The sequence below is a fragment of the Mesitornis unicolor genome, unplaced genomic scaffold (assembly GCF_000695765.1).
Source record: "Mesitornis unicolor isolate BGI_N332 unplaced genomic scaffold, ASM69576v1 scaffold27175, whole genome shotgun sequence".
Taxonomy (NCBI): domain Eukaryota; kingdom Metazoa; phylum Chordata; class Aves; order Mesitornithiformes; family Mesitornithidae; genus Mesitornis; species Mesitornis unicolor.
In genome coordinates this window covers 49,103-66,548 of record NW_010186697.1, presented here as the reverse complement: position 1 = coordinate 66,548, position 17,446 = coordinate 49,103, and the positions used below count along the sequence as shown (strand labels likewise).

Here is a 17,446-nt window from a genome sequence, read left to right as displayed (position 1 = left end):
AGGGAAAGGTGGAAGAGAAAACAATGAAAATAAATGCAAGTGGTGGGGTGAGAGAGAATATTCAGTAGAAAATGTAAAAGAGGAAAAAGCAATTGGCAGTGGAAAGGCTAGGGAGAATATAGCACTAAAATACAGCAGAAACGTTAAAAGGAGGAGTGAAACAAGAGAAAAAAAAAGGCAAACTTTTCGTATTATGGAAATTTTATTTTTACTACTGATTACTCCAGGATTTAGTGATTACCTAAGTGTTTCCATTTTCTGTAGAAGAACACACCAAAATAGAACCCCCTCCATCCTCAATGCTCTCTCCTTGAAATCCTGGCACCAGGTAGAGAAAGATCCATCCTGCAGCTCAGCACTCATTTTAGTGACTGAAAATCACCAATTCTTGCACTCAAAAGATGCACAGGAACAGTGGAAAAAAATAGGAAACTCCATGTTAACCAGGTTCCTGATTTCTCTGACCACATTCTTGCCTGGGGCTTTGCTATTGCTGTAGGAAAAATCAATTACACAGAGAAGAGGGAGAAGGGTCACCATGAAGCATTGCAGAGAAGTATTTGCTAATGAGTGGAGCATTACCAAATGTTCATTAACAAAGTATGTCATATTCTTAAAACTACAAGTAGTTCATTTCCTAGAATAATTCAAAGCAATACTTCTTGCATGTGAAACCACTGGCACTGTCTTGTGCTGAAACCAAAAGTCGAGATTCCATGAATTCTCCCTAGGGTCTTCATGGAAATTTATTTCCAAGCACTTAAATACTCATCTCTTTCCACGAGTCACTTGGAAGTATATTTCATCGGTATTAAATATTTCCCAACCAGAAACCTTGGCACAGACCATTTTTTAATCCTTTTTTTTCCCCCATCAACTTTTGCCTATTTATTCCAGCTGTTTGTTCATGCTGTTGATAGGAACTAAACATGGTTAAACAGACCCAGGATTGGTCTGAACACTCCCTCCACTATGGGATCATGGGGCTAGAGCCATGACAAGAGCCTCCCAACATATCTGCAACTATCAGGATTTCTGGACACCAAGAAGGCTTCTGAAATTTGGGTCATTAGCTTCTCTGGAGATCCCCTTACATGCCACAGGGTTAGGAGGGATTCCTCACTTCAATGCATACAGCTTATGCCTGCATGGTGGTTTGCCATCAGTTACAGCTTTGCAAATCACATTTACCTACAGGGCACAGCCCTTCTAGATGCAAAATGAGATTAGTGATCCCATGCCAGAGAGAGCCAGTCCTTGCCACGACCCCAAGCTAAATTTTACAGTTGCTATCCCATTCCCTACATTCACAAGAAAACATGGTGCCAACCAGCCAGAGGTGTCCCTTCAGTTCTGCCACCATGAGCACCTGCCTGGATCATCTGCACTGGAGGCTGGGTTCACCTATGATAGCTGACAGATTTTCTTAATTCTTTTTCCTCCTCAGGGTCTTATGCAGGTGCGGTTGTTGCCATGCCGCTGGCTGGTGTGCTGGTACAGTATATAGGATGGTCATCAGTCTTTTATATTTATGGTGAGTGGCTTAACATAAAGGATCTCTGTGACTAGACTGGTACTGCCAGCAGTTTTGTTAAACCTGTGTAACAAGTATGGATCAAAGTTGTTTGGGAGGAGATGAAATGAAAATGAAGATGTTGTAAATGTATACTCCAATTTATTCCCTACTTACTGCAGCTTCTGAAAGCTTTTATTTTGTAATAATCTGTTGTAAAGTGTTTTAAAATTGTAATGACCAGGCTACAGCCCACAGTCACTCAGTGAAAGAGTTGGAAACGGTTGCAAAGGTTGCTCTGTAGCACAAACACTCATGTGATACAAGTCCCGCAGCACACACTAAGAGTGAATTCTACAGCCTACCCTGCTGATGGGGAGCCAAATGCCTCTGAAACCTCCTGTCCTGACATATCTGTCTTACGCTGCCCACCCTCAGTAAAAGCAATGCAAAGGGGTCCCATCACAGTGGTATGACCCTGTGGCTGTGCTGTGATGCTTTCCCCTATGGTGCGTGACAGAACTGCATCAAAGCCAGCCTCGCACATCAGCAACCCAGTTAAGATGGGTTTCCCCTGTTTTATCTGACTCTTGAAACAAACTTCCAGGCCTGCAGTGTGGCTTTATTGGATTTTAAAACTGAGTTTTGCTTTTCCTGCCTCTGCAGGAACATTTGGGATTGTTTGGTACATGTTTTGGCTGCTTCACGCCTATGAGAGCCCTGCTGTGCATCCAACAATAACCAATGAAGAAAAGATATATATAGAAATGAGTATCGGAGAAGGAGCCAGCCTAGCTAGTGCAAGTGTAAGTATAAAAAGGCTTTTCTGGTTATTATTTGTGAGCACTTTGCACAAGGTGAGCATGCAACTGGATGGATACTATGAGCCATGTAAGAGCAGCAGAACTATTTGCTGTTGACATTTAGGGGTTTTAACTTTTATGAAAATGACAGGATCGGGTTTACGCAGCTGGACAGGACAAGTTCAGCTACAGGTAAAACATATAGTGCTGCTTCAGTTCTTGGCTTATAGAGTTTTCCTAATCCTGAGAGAGAAAGGAGTGGGGAGAGATGGGAAACAATCTCCTGCTCTTGAGTAACTATTGTGTTTCTTCTAAAAAATATTAATGGAAATAGCTAAAGTAGAAACTGGCTGCAGATGTTAAATTATCCAGGTGCCTTTTGAGCTCTTGTTAAGGATTATTGAAATTCTGAAAGCTTAAGGACAGGGTTTCTGCCCTACTCACACAGCACCTCAGTTCATTGTTTCAAGACCTCTCTCTCTGAGAGGATCCTGGAAGATCCTGAAAACTTAAAACTGAAACCTATTTTCCCATCAAACTTCTCTCAATTTCCTTAGATAACTCATTTTTACTAGTGTTGAAAAACAAAGCTGTTTCTTGATAAAGTGTTTCTTCTTGGCTTTTACTCTAGAACAACCTGGAGTAAAATAACTCAAACTCTCTTCTTCGCATGTTTTGTGTAACAGTCTTGTTAAGAATATAAAGTACCAAACTCTCCTTTTGGGCACACTCCTGAAGTTTGACTGAAGTTACTCAGACCTTGGCTGAGGATACACAAACTCATTCCATGTCATGGTCTTCCCTTTGCTGTACAGTGGTTTTAGTGCAGAGGACACTAGTACCATCACCATGTGTTCAAACACGACCGCAGGTATACGGTTGCCTGTAGAACACAACTACTATTTAAAAAAAAAAGAGAATGTCAATCTATATTGCCATGGTTACTTATTTCAGCCTCTGATTTGAATTCTGTTAAACGTGAATAAGGCTCTGAAGTGCTTTTTGTTTTTGTGGTACAGAGTATTGAGATATAAATAGAAACTGGATACGCCAAAAGCAAGTCATAGAAATTAAATCCCCTACCACAGACATTTTTTGCTGAATGAAATTAATTGGGTTGAAGCAGGTAGCTACCTGTTGCTGTGCTACCACATACTTGTTATCTTGGATAATCCTATTTTCACAGTCCTTTCGGTGGAATGTCGCAAACTGCATCATGTCAAAAAGTGGGGAACGGCATGAGGTTTTCTCTAGTTTTCTTTGATTCTGTTATTGATCCTGTTATCCCATTAGCAGGATTCCAGAAGACCTTTCGTAATTTCAGTAATTAGCATAATAATAGTACAGCAGTCATAAAAATCCTAACTACTCCAAGAAAGTTTTTCTACTTGTCTTTTGCCACTAATCAAGGAGATATCTTTCACTTGCATTGTAAGTGATTTGCAGTATAAATTGGATGCAATACACTGGATAGTCCTGATACTAAAAGATACCAGGCTTTTTATTCTGCCTTCTGCCTACTCAAAAATACCTTCAATTTTTGTTTTTAATTATTTTTTCCTAGAAATTTAGCACTCCCTGGAAGAGATTTTTCACTTCAATGCCAGTTTATGCAATCATTGTGGCAAACTTTTGCAGAAGCTGGACCTTCTATTTGCTCCTTATAAGTCAGCCTGCATACTTTGAAGAAGTCTTTGGATTTGCAATAAGCAAGGTAAATATCTGAGATCAAGCACTGACCTTCAGACCTCACCCTAGAAGATGTAGAGTACTTGAAGGTCTCCAGATCTCTCTGGAGTCATTACAATAGGTTATTCACAGTAGTTAGGATGATGTATTTCTGGTGATCTGATGGAAATAAAAGCTTGCTTGCATAAGATTGTTAGCAAAAGTGAAGAACTGAAAAGTTGTTTTAGGAAAAAGTTGATTTAAAAAACCATATCATGAAAACCACAAGGTAAGTAAATAGAAATGCACATTTTATTTAGTGCTGACAGTTTAGCATTGCCCAGGTTCTGCAATGCTGTTGTGATACTAGTGGCACTCAAACAACCACAGCATGCAGATAAAGAACAGGGGTATTAAAACAAAATAGGTTTGTTTATTCTGAATTGCCTTTCATAAATGCAAAAGTTGCACTTCAGTGTACTTCACTAGTTAAAAATTAATGTAAATCTGACTTAGTGTCAATGTAAAGAGGTTGCACATCCTAGAAAGTAAACTCAAACTTCTCACTAAATTATTTCTTCAAAGAAAAGCCTCTAGAAGGTGACATGCTGATCACTAAAACTCCCCAAAATAGTCTTTTTGCATATCTGGGATAAGTACCAGAGCTAGCAGAAACAGTAATAAATCTTTGGCAGAAAATCCACCAAGTGGAAGTCACATTTGGTCAACTTGATAAACTTCTATGATGAAATGACTGGCCTGGTAGACAAAGAGAGAGCAGTGGATATTGTCTACCTAGACTTCAGTAAGGCCTTTGAAGTCATGTCCATAACATCCTCATAGACAAGCTGCCGATGTATGGGCTGGCTGAGCAGTCAGTGAAGTGGAATGAAAACTGGCTGAATGGCCAGGCCCAGAGGGTGGTGATCAGTAGCACAAAGTCTAGTTGGAGGCCAGTAACTAGCAGTGTACTCCAGAGGTCAATACTGGGTCTCATCCTGTTTGACATCTTCATTAATGATCTGGGTAATGGAACAGAGTGTACCCTCAGCAAGTTTGCAGATGACACAAAACTGGAAGGAAAGGCGGATCTGCCAGAGGGTTATGCTGTCATCTAGAGGGACCTCAACAGGCTGTGTTAACAATGTGCTGACAGGAACCTCATGAAGTTCAACAAGGGGAAATGCAAAGTCCTGAACCTGTGAAGGAACAAGCCCATGCACCAGTATATGCTGGAGGGCCACCCAGCTGGAAAGGAGATTTGCAGAAAAGGAGCAGGGGGTCCTGGTGGACACGAGGTAGAACAAGAGCCAGTAATGTGCTCTTGCGGTAAAGAAGGCGAATGATATCCTGCATTGCATTGGGCAAAATATTGGCAGCAGGTAGAGAAAAGTGATCTTTCCCCTTTACACAGCACTGATGAGGATATACCTGGAGTACTGTATCCAGTTCTGGGCTCCCTAGTACAAGAGACACATGGACATACTGAAGAGAGTCCAACGAAGGTTTTCAAAGACAATTAAGGAACTCCAGTTCCTTAACTGAGCCTCTCTGGTTCCTATGAGGAAAGGCTGAGAGAGCTGGGACTGCTTAGCCTGGAGAGGAGAAGGTTCAGGGGGGATCTCATCAATGTATACAAATACCTGAAGGGAGAGTGCAAAGATGATGGAGTAAGGCTCTTTTCAGTAGTGCCCAGTGAGTGCCCAGATCAGAGTCAATAAGCACATTCTGAAACACAGCAGTTCCAATCTGAACATCAGGAAGCACTTTTTTTACTCTGAGGGTGACTGAGCACTTGCACAGGTTGCCAAGAGAGGCTGTGGAGTACTGATCCTAAGGTCACCCAGGCCTTGATTACAGGTTCTGTTGGAGGAAGGGTTTGCAATCCTCTCACACAAGGATCCAGGAGAAAAATGTGTCCAATGGCAAGGAGGATCCGGGGGGGAGGAGGTGAAGAAAAGATATGGTTCCTGTTCTCTTCTTCCTAAATCTGGAGAGAGGGCACAAGTAGAAAGCACTCCTATGTCTAATTGCAGGTTGGCCTTTTGTCGGCAGTTCCTCACATGGTCATGACAATCATCGTACCCATTGGAGGACAGCTAGCTGACTTCTTACGGAGCAGGAAGATTTTAACCACTACCACTGTAAGGAAGGTCATGAATTGTGGAGGTACTACTGGATTCTGAAAATATGATATTTCAGTTGTGTGCTGCAGTTGATATAGATATCATAGTTTGGTCCATGTTTAATTGTAACAGGAGACACATCACTCTAGATTGAATTTGCAGCTGATTAATCTGAAACATTTAACTGAGAGCTGATGTTAGATGTCCTCATAGTATAAACCCTTATCCATATGAGCATGCTTTTAAAAAGAGAGGAGGCAAGAAGCCTGGTTAATAATTAGAAAGGTAAGAAGAAGTGGCCCAGAAGAGTAAACAAAACTAAAACCAAAGCAAAAAAAAATCCAAACAAACAAAAAACAAAAACAAAAACCCCAGAAGGATTTTAACATTACTTACTAGAAAAAGAAAATTTTCAATAATGGTAGAGATTGGAAATTCCCTGTGATACTCAGGGATGCCCTATTGTGTTGGTGGCACGCTTGTCTGAAATTTTCTCTTCTGTTGCGTGTGACAAGAACATTTCATATCACTACAACCACGAGAGGTTGAAGGAAAGAAGTAATTTTCTCCTTTCTCTATCATGTTTGTGTATTTGGGAATTTTTCAGTGCTTTGCATAGTGTCACTTTCTCCTTGTTTTCCTGCACTGCTCAGTGAGTTAACTTCACCATTTGCTTGGGTCATTTACACAGCAATTAGGAGGAAAAAATATTCTCAAACAATAAGCGGTCAAATATTTCTGCAAATCCACAAAGCTGCCAAGTATGTTCAAGAATAGCTATGAGATAAGACAGAATTTTGTCTTACTTGAAGTTGCTATTCTGGCTAGACTTTATTAGTATCTCTGTGACCAGAAATTTATTATGTAAATTTATTCCTCTGTGTTTCGTTTGAAGGCTTTGGGATGGAAGCCACCTTGCTTTTGGTGGTTGGTTATTCTCATACAAAAGGTGTGGCTATTTCCTTCCTGGTGTTAGCAGTAGGCTTCAGTGGCTTTGCAATTTCAGGTAAGAATTAATCTTAATATTGGTTTTACTCTTAGTGATAAAAGTGATGTTATTACCCTTACTGTTGTTATTGTCATACTTTCTATTATTCTGTTTGCTCTTAGTATGGCTGCTTATGAGCTGTTCCCTATTTCTTCCCATATAAGAAATAATTTACTTCAGTATCTATGAAAGGTGTTGCACATAGGACATGGAGTTTTGAAAGAACCTGCCCTTCATTGACTCCAGTTTATGTCAGCTTTGTGCTGTTATTTTCTGATATACTTTAACAGTGTCAGCCACTTTTTCTTCTGTCATAAACAATATTCCTAAAAGAAGAGAGAGAATTACTCTGGAATGAATAGTTGCTCAAAGGCTATCAATTGCAACCCTGCTCCCAGCCCCAGCTGCCAGTTTCTGCTTTCTGGGTCAGTTCTCTCTTTGCTGTGTCCTATATCCAGCCCTTCTACAGAACAGCTGTTTCTAATGCTTTCATGGTCTCACCAGTCTCAAACTGACTTCTGTAGCTCCATTAATACCATGGTTATTAAAAAAAATCCTTTTGTTTTGAAGATGGAAGGCCATCAGCTAGCAGACTGCCAAGATGAATCTATTGAGCAAAATTGACCAGCAAAGTAATCGCTGGTCTTCAGTTGTTTCAGGATTATGCAGATGGAAAGTAGTTTTGCTACTCAGTTATGAGGTGCTTGCATAGCAGACTGTTTATCTCAACCAATTTTTATTGCAAGATTTTCCTGGTACTCAATTTTTTACTGTATTTAATTGCATGGACTTGGAATTCATCATCTTTTCTTGTGATTGTCCATAGCTCATTATTACTAATTTTCATTACCTAAAACAAGATAATTAGTTGAGCTGTTTTTCACTATTTGTTTTTATTTCTTTAAAAAAATATGCTACAGTAAAGGTAATTATTTTTCCTACTGGTTTATATTCTGTAGGGTTTTTTTTATCATGTTGTTAAATGGCTACTTAAAGTACTGGAGAAGGTGTATGAAAAGACACTACTACCTAAATAAAAAGATATCATACATTTGACAAACATGAGGCATTCATTCCTTAATTAAAAATGTTGCTCATTGTTCTAGTATAAGAAGATGGGAAGCACAGATACTTTAAATGAGGCCAAAACAAACTGTATTTTCTATGCAACATGATCCCCATAGGTGAGGAAAAAAAGGTTTTGAAGAAGAATAAAGAGTTGCAATGTATCTTCTATCTTCATCACCAAGAAAATACTTTCCTTCTTTCTCATATATATCATAATGGGGTTTCCTACCTTTTCCAGGCTTCTTCAGCCAGAAGGGCTGTAAAAAACCCTTTTGGCCTGGTAGTGCAAAGCTGTGTCATTGACCATTGTCTCTCATTTGTTGTAGGGTTCAATGTGAATCACTTGGACATAGCCCCACGTTACGCCAGCATTCTGATGGGGATCTCCAATGGCGTGGGGACGCTGTCGGGCATGGTGTGCCCGCTCATTGTTGGTGCAATGACGAAACACAAGGTAACATTTCTCCGTGTTTTCTAGGAAAAGGATTAGGTAATACAACAAAAGTTAAGACATTTTGAAACTTCCTGAGAACTCCATGTCATCATCAATCTCTGCAGCAGCTTTCTATTGTTGTTTGCTTTAAACCTTTACAATATCATGGAGTCCAGATTCTCAGTTATTATAAACTAATTATCTGTGTAGGGAGATACTGTTTTATACCATCCAAGGCTAGGTCTCTGCGATATCTCCATACTACTTGGTATTGCTTATAGGACTTGGGAAACTCCTCTGCAACACAACCCTGGTAGGTTCCTAAGCAATCACTGATCTACAATAAGATAAACTTTGTTGTTGGAAAAATCTCTGCATTTCCAACTCCACAAATATTTCACATGCAAGAGAGAAACTTTACTGTAAGAAAAAAAAATCCCATGTTTTATTTTATTAGTCATTCTTATTAAAAAAATGTTTGCAATGAATTTCATAAATTGTTCTATCTGTAACATTGGGAATCAAACAGCATTCATAATAATTATTTAGTATGTGCTAACTCATGGTCTAATTCAGAGAGTAACATTTCTTTTTACTGCAAACTTAATGAGACCTGCACCATTCTTTCAGACCCGGGAAGAATGGCAAAACGTCTTTCTGATTGCAGCCCTAGTGCATTACAGTGGAGTGATATTCTACGCTATCTTTGCTTCTCAGGAATGGGCTGACCCTGAAAACCTCAATGAAGAGAAATGCGGCATAATTGATCAGGATGAGCTAGCTGAAGAAACAGAGATGAACAATGAAACTTTTGTAAGCCCAAAGAAAACGTATGGTGCTACTAGTCAAAACAGTGAGGTACAGAGAAGAGAATGGAGAAAGCAAAAGCAAGTAACTCAAGACATGGAAGAACAGACTTCTTACTGTTATGAAAATGGAAATTTTCAAGATTTGTCATAATACTGGAAATTGTAAAGTTTATATAGCAGCTACTCCCATTCCCACTTCTGCCTAGCTTCCCCAAATCATCTGGTATCCATATTTATATTCTTGTTCAATTGTGTAACATCTGGCCATGTGGCTAGATACAGGGGGTGGTAGTTCCTTTCTAATGGTATGGAAGAGGGTTAACAACACTAGAACTGGGAGTAGTGATACTAAATACTTGCTCAGCTGTCGTATCCCCTTGGGAGGAGCTCCTGCATCCATCAGATGACCAGCCCTGGCAGAGCTCCTACCTGGTGCAAGCCTATGACTGTAGGAGCATGAAGTGCCCTCTTCTTCTCACTTGAATAGAGATAGGACAAGGTTGCATCAGATGGTGGATCCACAGTGATATGTGTAATTACCGGTTCTCCAGTGGCATGAAAGTCTGCCCTGAGTGGCCATGCTTTGCCTTTTTTAGGATTCCTGTAGGCTGGCATTTGAGCTGCTTAACTCATGTCAAACTGCAAGCTCATGCTGAAAGAAAAGTAGTTTTATGGCAGTAGGCTGTAATTAATTACTAATGGTCACTCAACAAAAAGAAGAACATGCAGCAGAGATGGCACAGTATTGCTTAACAGTTCCTTCATATTGGTTGACAATCTGCTTTATACGTATACCCCACAGAGTTTGGATAAGGATAATAAAATGGATACTTGTGAGATTTCTCCCCCTTCAAAGATTTTGTGCTGGCATGAAACAATTTTGAATACAAAATCATGGTTAGTGATGCAAAATTATTAATTCTTATGAAAGGAAATCCTAGTCCAGTTGGGATTAGGTTTCTCACTCAATTCATTATTGTGAAGTAATTTAAATATATTTTTCTAGTATTGTACTGATAGAGTTCCTGGCCTCAACCCCAACAGTCCTCATTTAGTTGAATGAGCTTACTTAAATGAGTAAAGTCTTTAGTTCTGGATCTGTAACTTTTCAACACCTCAGTCTTGCTGTTGCTACAAATGAAGAACTGTACCATTTGAAAGATAACAGAGTATCTATGTTTGAAAGTAATTTTCTTTTGCCATTGGTATCTATTTGACAGTATAAAGTGGCTTTAGCCTTTTTCTACCGTTTTTAGACTCAGCTAGTGGAGCATGCTGTATCATCTCAAGCAGTTACCTGCAATTCAGAGACTCATTGTGGCATTAATACTCTTTTCAGAATGGAGAATTTCAGTAAGCTGTGATTTAATTTGTCTTTCATTATGATTACTGCCTCATTAAATTCAAGTGAAAGCTATCATGTCTAGCCTACAATGTGCTTTGTGATGTTTCCGTGTTATTGTTCTCATGTACCATACATAGCCACTGTGATGCACACGAGATTTGAACATTTCTAATATGCATTTTACTATTTTGTTGAAGTGCAATTGAATACCATGAGTGGAATTACACTTGTACATTCATTTGAATCCATGGATGACTTATTTTCTCAACAAATGTAATTAAACAGGGAGACCAGGAAGTTTGCTGATTCTCATTTCATGTTTCTGGTTCCTTTTCTATCCAGTAAAATCCAATCTACAACTACATATGGATGAGAAGTAAAGTAAGGTGAATGCATGCATGCCTAATTTGATTCTAGTGACAATTTTTTAGTTGGTATCAGCAGATAATTTAATGATATGGGTATTGTTACGGTACAGCTCAATCCTACCTTGACACAATGCAGTTTATTAATAAGCCACTAAAAATATTATAGCTTTATTCTGCTAGGATAGAAAAGAATACTTTTTCAAAATTCTAAAATTCAGTTTAGATTAGAGTTGCTTATGTCACTACTGATGTCTAGAACAGGCATAAAAATATGTATTTTTTTCTTGCAGGTTATAGTCAACATTTCAGGATTTAAGTGTCATGAACTTGACTCAAATATTCTCACCAGTCTATCAGAAAAGCTGGACCAGCTGCTGTCAAACTATTTTGCAACATCCACCAAATCTTATGAAAGAGAGAGGGCCACTTCTTTGCATTTGCACGAACAAAACAGCTTCTTCCTCCCTCTCCAATCACATAGCATGCATGTAGTTACGACAGGAACACTTGCTAGGAAAAATAACATTCTGAAAGGATTTAATATAGGAATCTGTGTAAGTATAATCTGCCAGAAAGGAAAGAGTTAGAGAATCAGCTGGCCTTAGTAAAACAAATACCAAATAATGGACTATTCTAGAACCAGTGATGTTTTCTGAGAAGTGTAATTTTCCCAGTAATGGTAAAGGGTAACTTTCTTGTCTCACTGAGAGGAACGCAAAGGGAGTGAATGTCGTTGTTATGATAAAGCGTTACAAATTTCTGAAGGTTTGGGAAATGGCCAGCTGGCACATGAAAGCTCAGTTGCCTCTGTGGTGAATGTAGCTGCTATCTCATACTGCTATAGATATGCACCACAGCTGTCACAAATGACACATAATGCAGTGAGGAGCTCAGTTTAGTAGCTTCATTTTGTATCCACAGACTGCACTGATTTAGTTCAGTGAAAGTTTGGCTCCAATAGACATTTGACCATTATTTAATGCCCCAAAAGAAATGGTTTAAAAACATTTAGACAAGGTTTTGCATTGAAGTCAGTACTTTCTTTCTTTTCTAAATTTAACTGCTTCCAGAGGCAGAATATCTTATCTGATAAAGGTGAAGTTATACACAGACCACAACGCTTTTCATGGCAGCCACATTCAGATGTTTGGGCTGTCTTTCTGCCTTTCCTTTTCACCTGTTTAAAATTGCTCAGGTGCATCGCACAAAGTGTAAACATCAGCACTGGCTGGAAGTTAGTTTTCTTTCCTGGAAACCTTTGTTACTTAATCAACTCTTTGATCTACACAGTGGCTTCCACAATACTGTATGACCAGAAATAAAGCCAAGTTACTGGGATGAAACAGGCTTTGTAACTCCAGTTTTGCTGGACGTCTCTGTCTGCAACCTGCTCCAACAGCTTTTTCTTGTGGGATCTGAGAAAGTGCAATCACTGAGGATGTTTCTACTAAAACTGTTTTCTTAAAATATGTTAGAATTTTGCACATTTAAACAATCAGGCAAACAGCTGGTATATCCCAATTTGACTTCAAAAAAGTCACAGCTCTAATATTAGTGGAGAATAACACAAAGTATATTTTCTAGGGAGTGATATTAACTTGATTTAACTTCATTGATTGCATTATTTGGTTTATGTTGGGAAAGAGGTTTTAAGCAAGCTAGAGGAAGAGTCAGCTATCCGTAATATGAAATGGTAGGATAGGCCACGGAATATTAATTTAAGTCTGAGAAGAGAAAAAGTAGGACAGTGAGTCCTAGGTATATGTTGTTCAGTGGTGTTATCCAGTGATCTTTCTTAATAAAGAAAGTTTCAGCTTTTATTTCCTTTACACCTGATATTTCCCAGACATTACTAGCAGAAGTTTACTTATAATCAATTCTCCTCTTACGTAAGACTTAAACAAAATGTTCCTTGTAGTTAGAAAGAAAAAAATAATGAGAGAAACACTGAAAATTCACCTGAATAGAAACTTATCCAGGTAAATAACCACTTGGTTCAAAATAATATGTGGACTTTTTGGGTAAAAATATATAACAAGGTCATCCAGATGTTAGCAAAGTGCCAGGAGGAGTGTCATGTGTGTAAGATAATTAATTTGAAAGTAGCAAGGCAAAAATTAATTCAAGGTCACGTAAAATGTCTCAGACTTCACATGAATATTTTCAATTGACTCCTGTTTTCAGAGAGTTACAAAGATCTGTAACTTTAGTCATTATTTTAAGAAAAACTTTGTAAAAACAGATTTCTTATTTTTTCTTCCCATTTTCCTTTGAAGACCTTAATTTGAGAGTGCTATTTAATTATTCATATTTTAGGAGAGAGGAGTGAGTATTACTTGCGGTTCAAAGAACAGAGAGGGAAAAAAGAGAAAAAGAGAAAGCAAGTTGCAGCTAAGAGCCAATGAGGACAGGGGGCTGAGAAAGGACAAGAAATCAACTTCCGATTCCTGGAAACACAGCTTGGAGTTTTCTAGATATTTGAGTTAAAAACCAACAGGACAGGTCAATACCTGACATTCTGCATTACCTCAAGGTTCAGGGAATTAACTCAGGTCTCATTTTAAAGCTTAACTCTCACAAAATCAGGAATAAATAAATATAGAGATTAAAAACTACTCATTCTTTTGTCATCCAAATGCTTATGTTGGATTAGATAACACTATGAGTGAGATAATACTATGAACACTGCTGCAGCTCCATATGTACATGCAGAAGACAGTCTGGCAGACTTCTTTGTAAAAATGCTTTTAATTTCTCACATACTGATATCAGTTATTTTCTGACTTCCATTCGATAACAATGTTTAGCTGTAACAGGAAAAACTGTCCTTTTTTATCTCAGCCTTTTTGGTTTTAGGGTTTATACTGCTTAGCATTTTTACAGCTCTTCTATATGCAAAATTACATAATTGAAGAAAGAAATTTATGTAAGAAATGCAGTAAGATTGCACTTCTTCATGCTGAACTATCTTTAAAATAAGAGCCAACACATTTTTCCCCAAAAGCATACCTTTTAGATATAAGTCTTCATCATAATAAAAGTTTGACTCATTTAACTTGTTTCCCCCCTCGCTTAATTAGTGTATTGGATATCTACACCAGCCAACAGACTACATTTGTTTATGTATAACTCCATTTATCTGCTTAATAAAGTCAGTGCTCAGACTCCTGCTGTACAGGATTTTGGCATCCTTATAGCTCCCTGTCTTAGGCTTAATTCTACCTGCACAACAAATTCAGAGCACCTTTGAGACAGTCATGGCTATTTTGTTAAATGTGTTTTAGTGAAACACTGGAATTCATGAGGAATAAATCTGTGTTGGCTCAGAGCTGTGTCTTGTGAACACCCAGAGGTGTCTTGTGAACCTTTGGAACATAATCCTCAGGAAGACAACAACTTTCTTAAACCAGGAAATGTTTAAGGTACCCAATAAGGATGGCTCTGCTCTTAGAAGCTGGCAGTCATCACCAGAAGCACTATGCCAGGTATTTTCTCTCTGGTGGGAATAGCTGTAATGAACAGCAAGGGAGAAGGCAGAGAAACTGTCTGATGCCATGATTAAGACAAGGAGAATGAGACTTGTTCTTGTTTTAGGGATGGAACTTTGATTCCATCTGCTTCTTCCTTGCCCCCTTCCCATGCATGTCATCAAAGATGTCTGTATGTCCTGAGAGATCACAACAGTGATCAGTTCTGTAGTTTGTGCTGGTAGAAATCTGCAGGGGGATGGAAGTGCCTTATGGGTCCCTGCTGATTTATTTGTTTCCCATTACTTGGTGCTGGCTGCAGGTTTACCTGTTACAGCGCTTTGGGCATAGTACGGAAAAGAGCTAGAGTTGCACTGGACCTTATCTTTGCTTTTTATTTTCTTCTTTTCAGACGTGGCTTCTCCTGACCCTTGCTAACTCATGGAATGGTACATGAGACCCTAGGTCAATACAGAGTCAATAATAGCAAGGGTTTGTTTTTTAGCAAATGTCCTTTTTTTTTTTTCCAGAAAGGGGGACATTTTGGGCTGAGGTTCCTGCTCACAGCAGCTGGGCCATGGCAGGTGGTATCCTGGCTGGCCAAAGGTCAAGGCCGTGCTGGCCTGCTCTGCGCCCTCTGCCCTGCCAGAGCACAAGCGGAAACATCATGCTTGGACAGGGCTGGAGGGCAAAGTTGCTGCCAAAGCTGGGAGGGAAACTACAGCCAGTATCTCTGTCTCCTACCATCGCTGGCCGCATTGGTTACAGGAACTGTCAGAGCCTGAGACGCAGCCAGTGTTTCTAAGTAATTTTCTGCATCCCTCATTGACATTTTTACTATTTCCAAGCAACCATTTCTATCCCAATTTCATTAAAAGCTGTGAGCAGCTTAAAATGTCCCTTGTTGATTTGGCACCCCTTATATTTGCTTATGACAAGAAGCAGGGCACAAACTAACTCCTTCTGTCTCCTAAGCTGAAACCAGAGCTGAGAATCCATTCTTCCCAGTGATCTCAGTCCATGCCTCCTTCAGCACACTTGAGGTGTACCTTTGGCCCATGCACTCCTCTGTACCTAGCTCCCTCCACATGTGGAGCAGGAGCACATATTTTTAACCCTGCTATGTAGGAGTTTGAATTACTTTAGCTGACCATGGTGTCTTTTCTTCTCCTTAACACTGCAGGGTCCCCACAAATTGCAGCATGCATAAGCAACGGTGAGGGCAGGCCCAAAGCCCACTAACCTGCTAGATCTCTCGTGCCATAGCTTAGGCAGGAGGATTATTAGCAGTTGCTCTTTGGCAATTTTAGGCTTTTCAGAGAAAATATGGTGCTGACTTTTGCCAATTATTGGAAAAGGCTTCCCCAAAATGTAACAAAAGAATCTGCCTCCTCAAAAAGGCGCGTAGGAGAAGTTTGTTAACAGGTTGATCTCTGCTTTGTGTCAATGGTTTTGATTGGTTTTAGAGGACACAGGGACATGTTAGTTTGAAAAAAAATCACAGGATGTTTCCTTGTGCCATCAAATTACTGTAACAGCTGAAGGTCAGCAAACCCTCCAACCCAATACACCACACACAGAGATTTCCTCATCAGGAATGGCTGGTACAAATCCTTCCAGGAAGCATAACATTTCCTTTAGTAAAACTTTCATTAGTGCTTCCCCCAAGAAACGATGAAATTGCTAAAGATGAGCAACTGAAGTCTGTTAAATCTGTGCATAGTTTGAGTTTCCACACCTAGTGTGCTTCCTGCAGAGTGAATAGGCTTAACTTTTAAATTTATTTTCTGACGTTTTCTTCAGGGAACTGGATTTCTGTAGCTAGTGTCTTAGTGAAAGGTGCCTGGGTTAATCTGATTTCTCAACAACACATCACTTCTTACAGCATCACAGAATAGCTGAGGTTGGAAGGGACCTCTGGAGATCATCTAGTCCATCTAGAGCTGTGCATGTCCAATCTGTTTCGATGGTTTTTAAGCTGATTCTCCTCCATGGAGGGTAAGTCTTTCTTGATCTGGACTTTCACACTGGTCTCAAGAACCTGGGATTCCTGGAGGCTGGTCTTAACAATGAACACTGGGGCAAAAAAGGCATCAGACACTTTGCCTTTCTCTATGTCCTTTGTCACCCAGTCCCCTGCCCCATTCAGCAGCAAGCACAAATTTTCCCTAGTGTTTTTTTTTGCTGTTGAATTGCCTGTAGAAACCTTTCCTGTTGCCCTTCACATCTCCCACCAGATGCAATATCAGGTGGGCTTTGGCTTTATTAACACAATCTCTGCATGCTTTGCATGCTCTAAATTCCTCCAGGGTCATATGACACTGCTTCTACCACCTGTATGCTTATTTTCTATGTCTGATTTTAGTTAGGAGCTCCGTTTTCATCCATGTGGGCCTCCTGACAGCTTTGCTTGATCTCCTGCTTTTCAGGATGGACTGTTCTTTAGCTTAGTAGAGGCAATTTTTGAATGCTAACCAGCTCTTCTGGACCTCTCCTCTCTCCAGGGCCACTCATCAGACACTGTCTTGTCAGACAGTCTGTAGGGGACACCCACCACAACACTGCCCTTATTGGTCTGCCTCTAGTCCTGACCTGTAAATGCTCAGCTGGCTCAAACTCTATCAGGCAGGCTTCCACGTATGCTTTCTGCTCTCGTGTACAGAGCAATTCCACCTCCTTTCTGACCCGGTTTCACCTTCCTGAAGAGCCTATATCCATCCAAGGCAGCACATCAGTAATAAGAGCTATCCCACCACAACTCCATGATCCCAGTGAGATCAGAGCCCTGCAATTGCACACAGACCTCTAACTACTTTAGATTTCCACCCACCCCCACGCTGCATTAGGGAGCAGTTAAT

At 39.7% G+C, this 17,446-nt stretch overlaps 1 protein-coding gene across 1 annotated transcript in view; it reads left to right on the top strand.

The window, feature by feature from the left end:
- The window catches only part of SLC17A8 (solute carrier family 17 (vesicular glutamate transporter), member 8), a 26,906-nt gene extending 17,286 nt beyond the window's left edge, over window positions 1-9,620 (top strand). Inside the window, exons 6-12 of the mRNA XM_010185223.1 lie at window positions 1,448-1,534; window positions 2,180-2,319; window positions 3,881-4,030; window positions 6,021-6,153; window positions 7,006-7,116; window positions 8,493-8,620; window positions 9,230-9,620. Coding sequence (XP_010183525.1) covers window positions 1,448-1,534; window positions 2,180-2,319; window positions 3,881-4,030; window positions 6,021-6,153; window positions 7,006-7,116; window positions 8,493-8,620; window positions 9,230-9,559 — 1,079 coding nt within the window. The 3' untranslated portion in view covers window positions 9,560-9,620. The remainder of the gene's footprint in view (window positions 1-1,447; window positions 1,535-2,179; window positions 2,320-3,880; window positions 4,031-6,020; window positions 6,154-7,005; window positions 7,117-8,492; window positions 8,621-9,229) is intronic.
- Window positions 9,621-17,446: the final 7,826 nt, after the last annotated feature.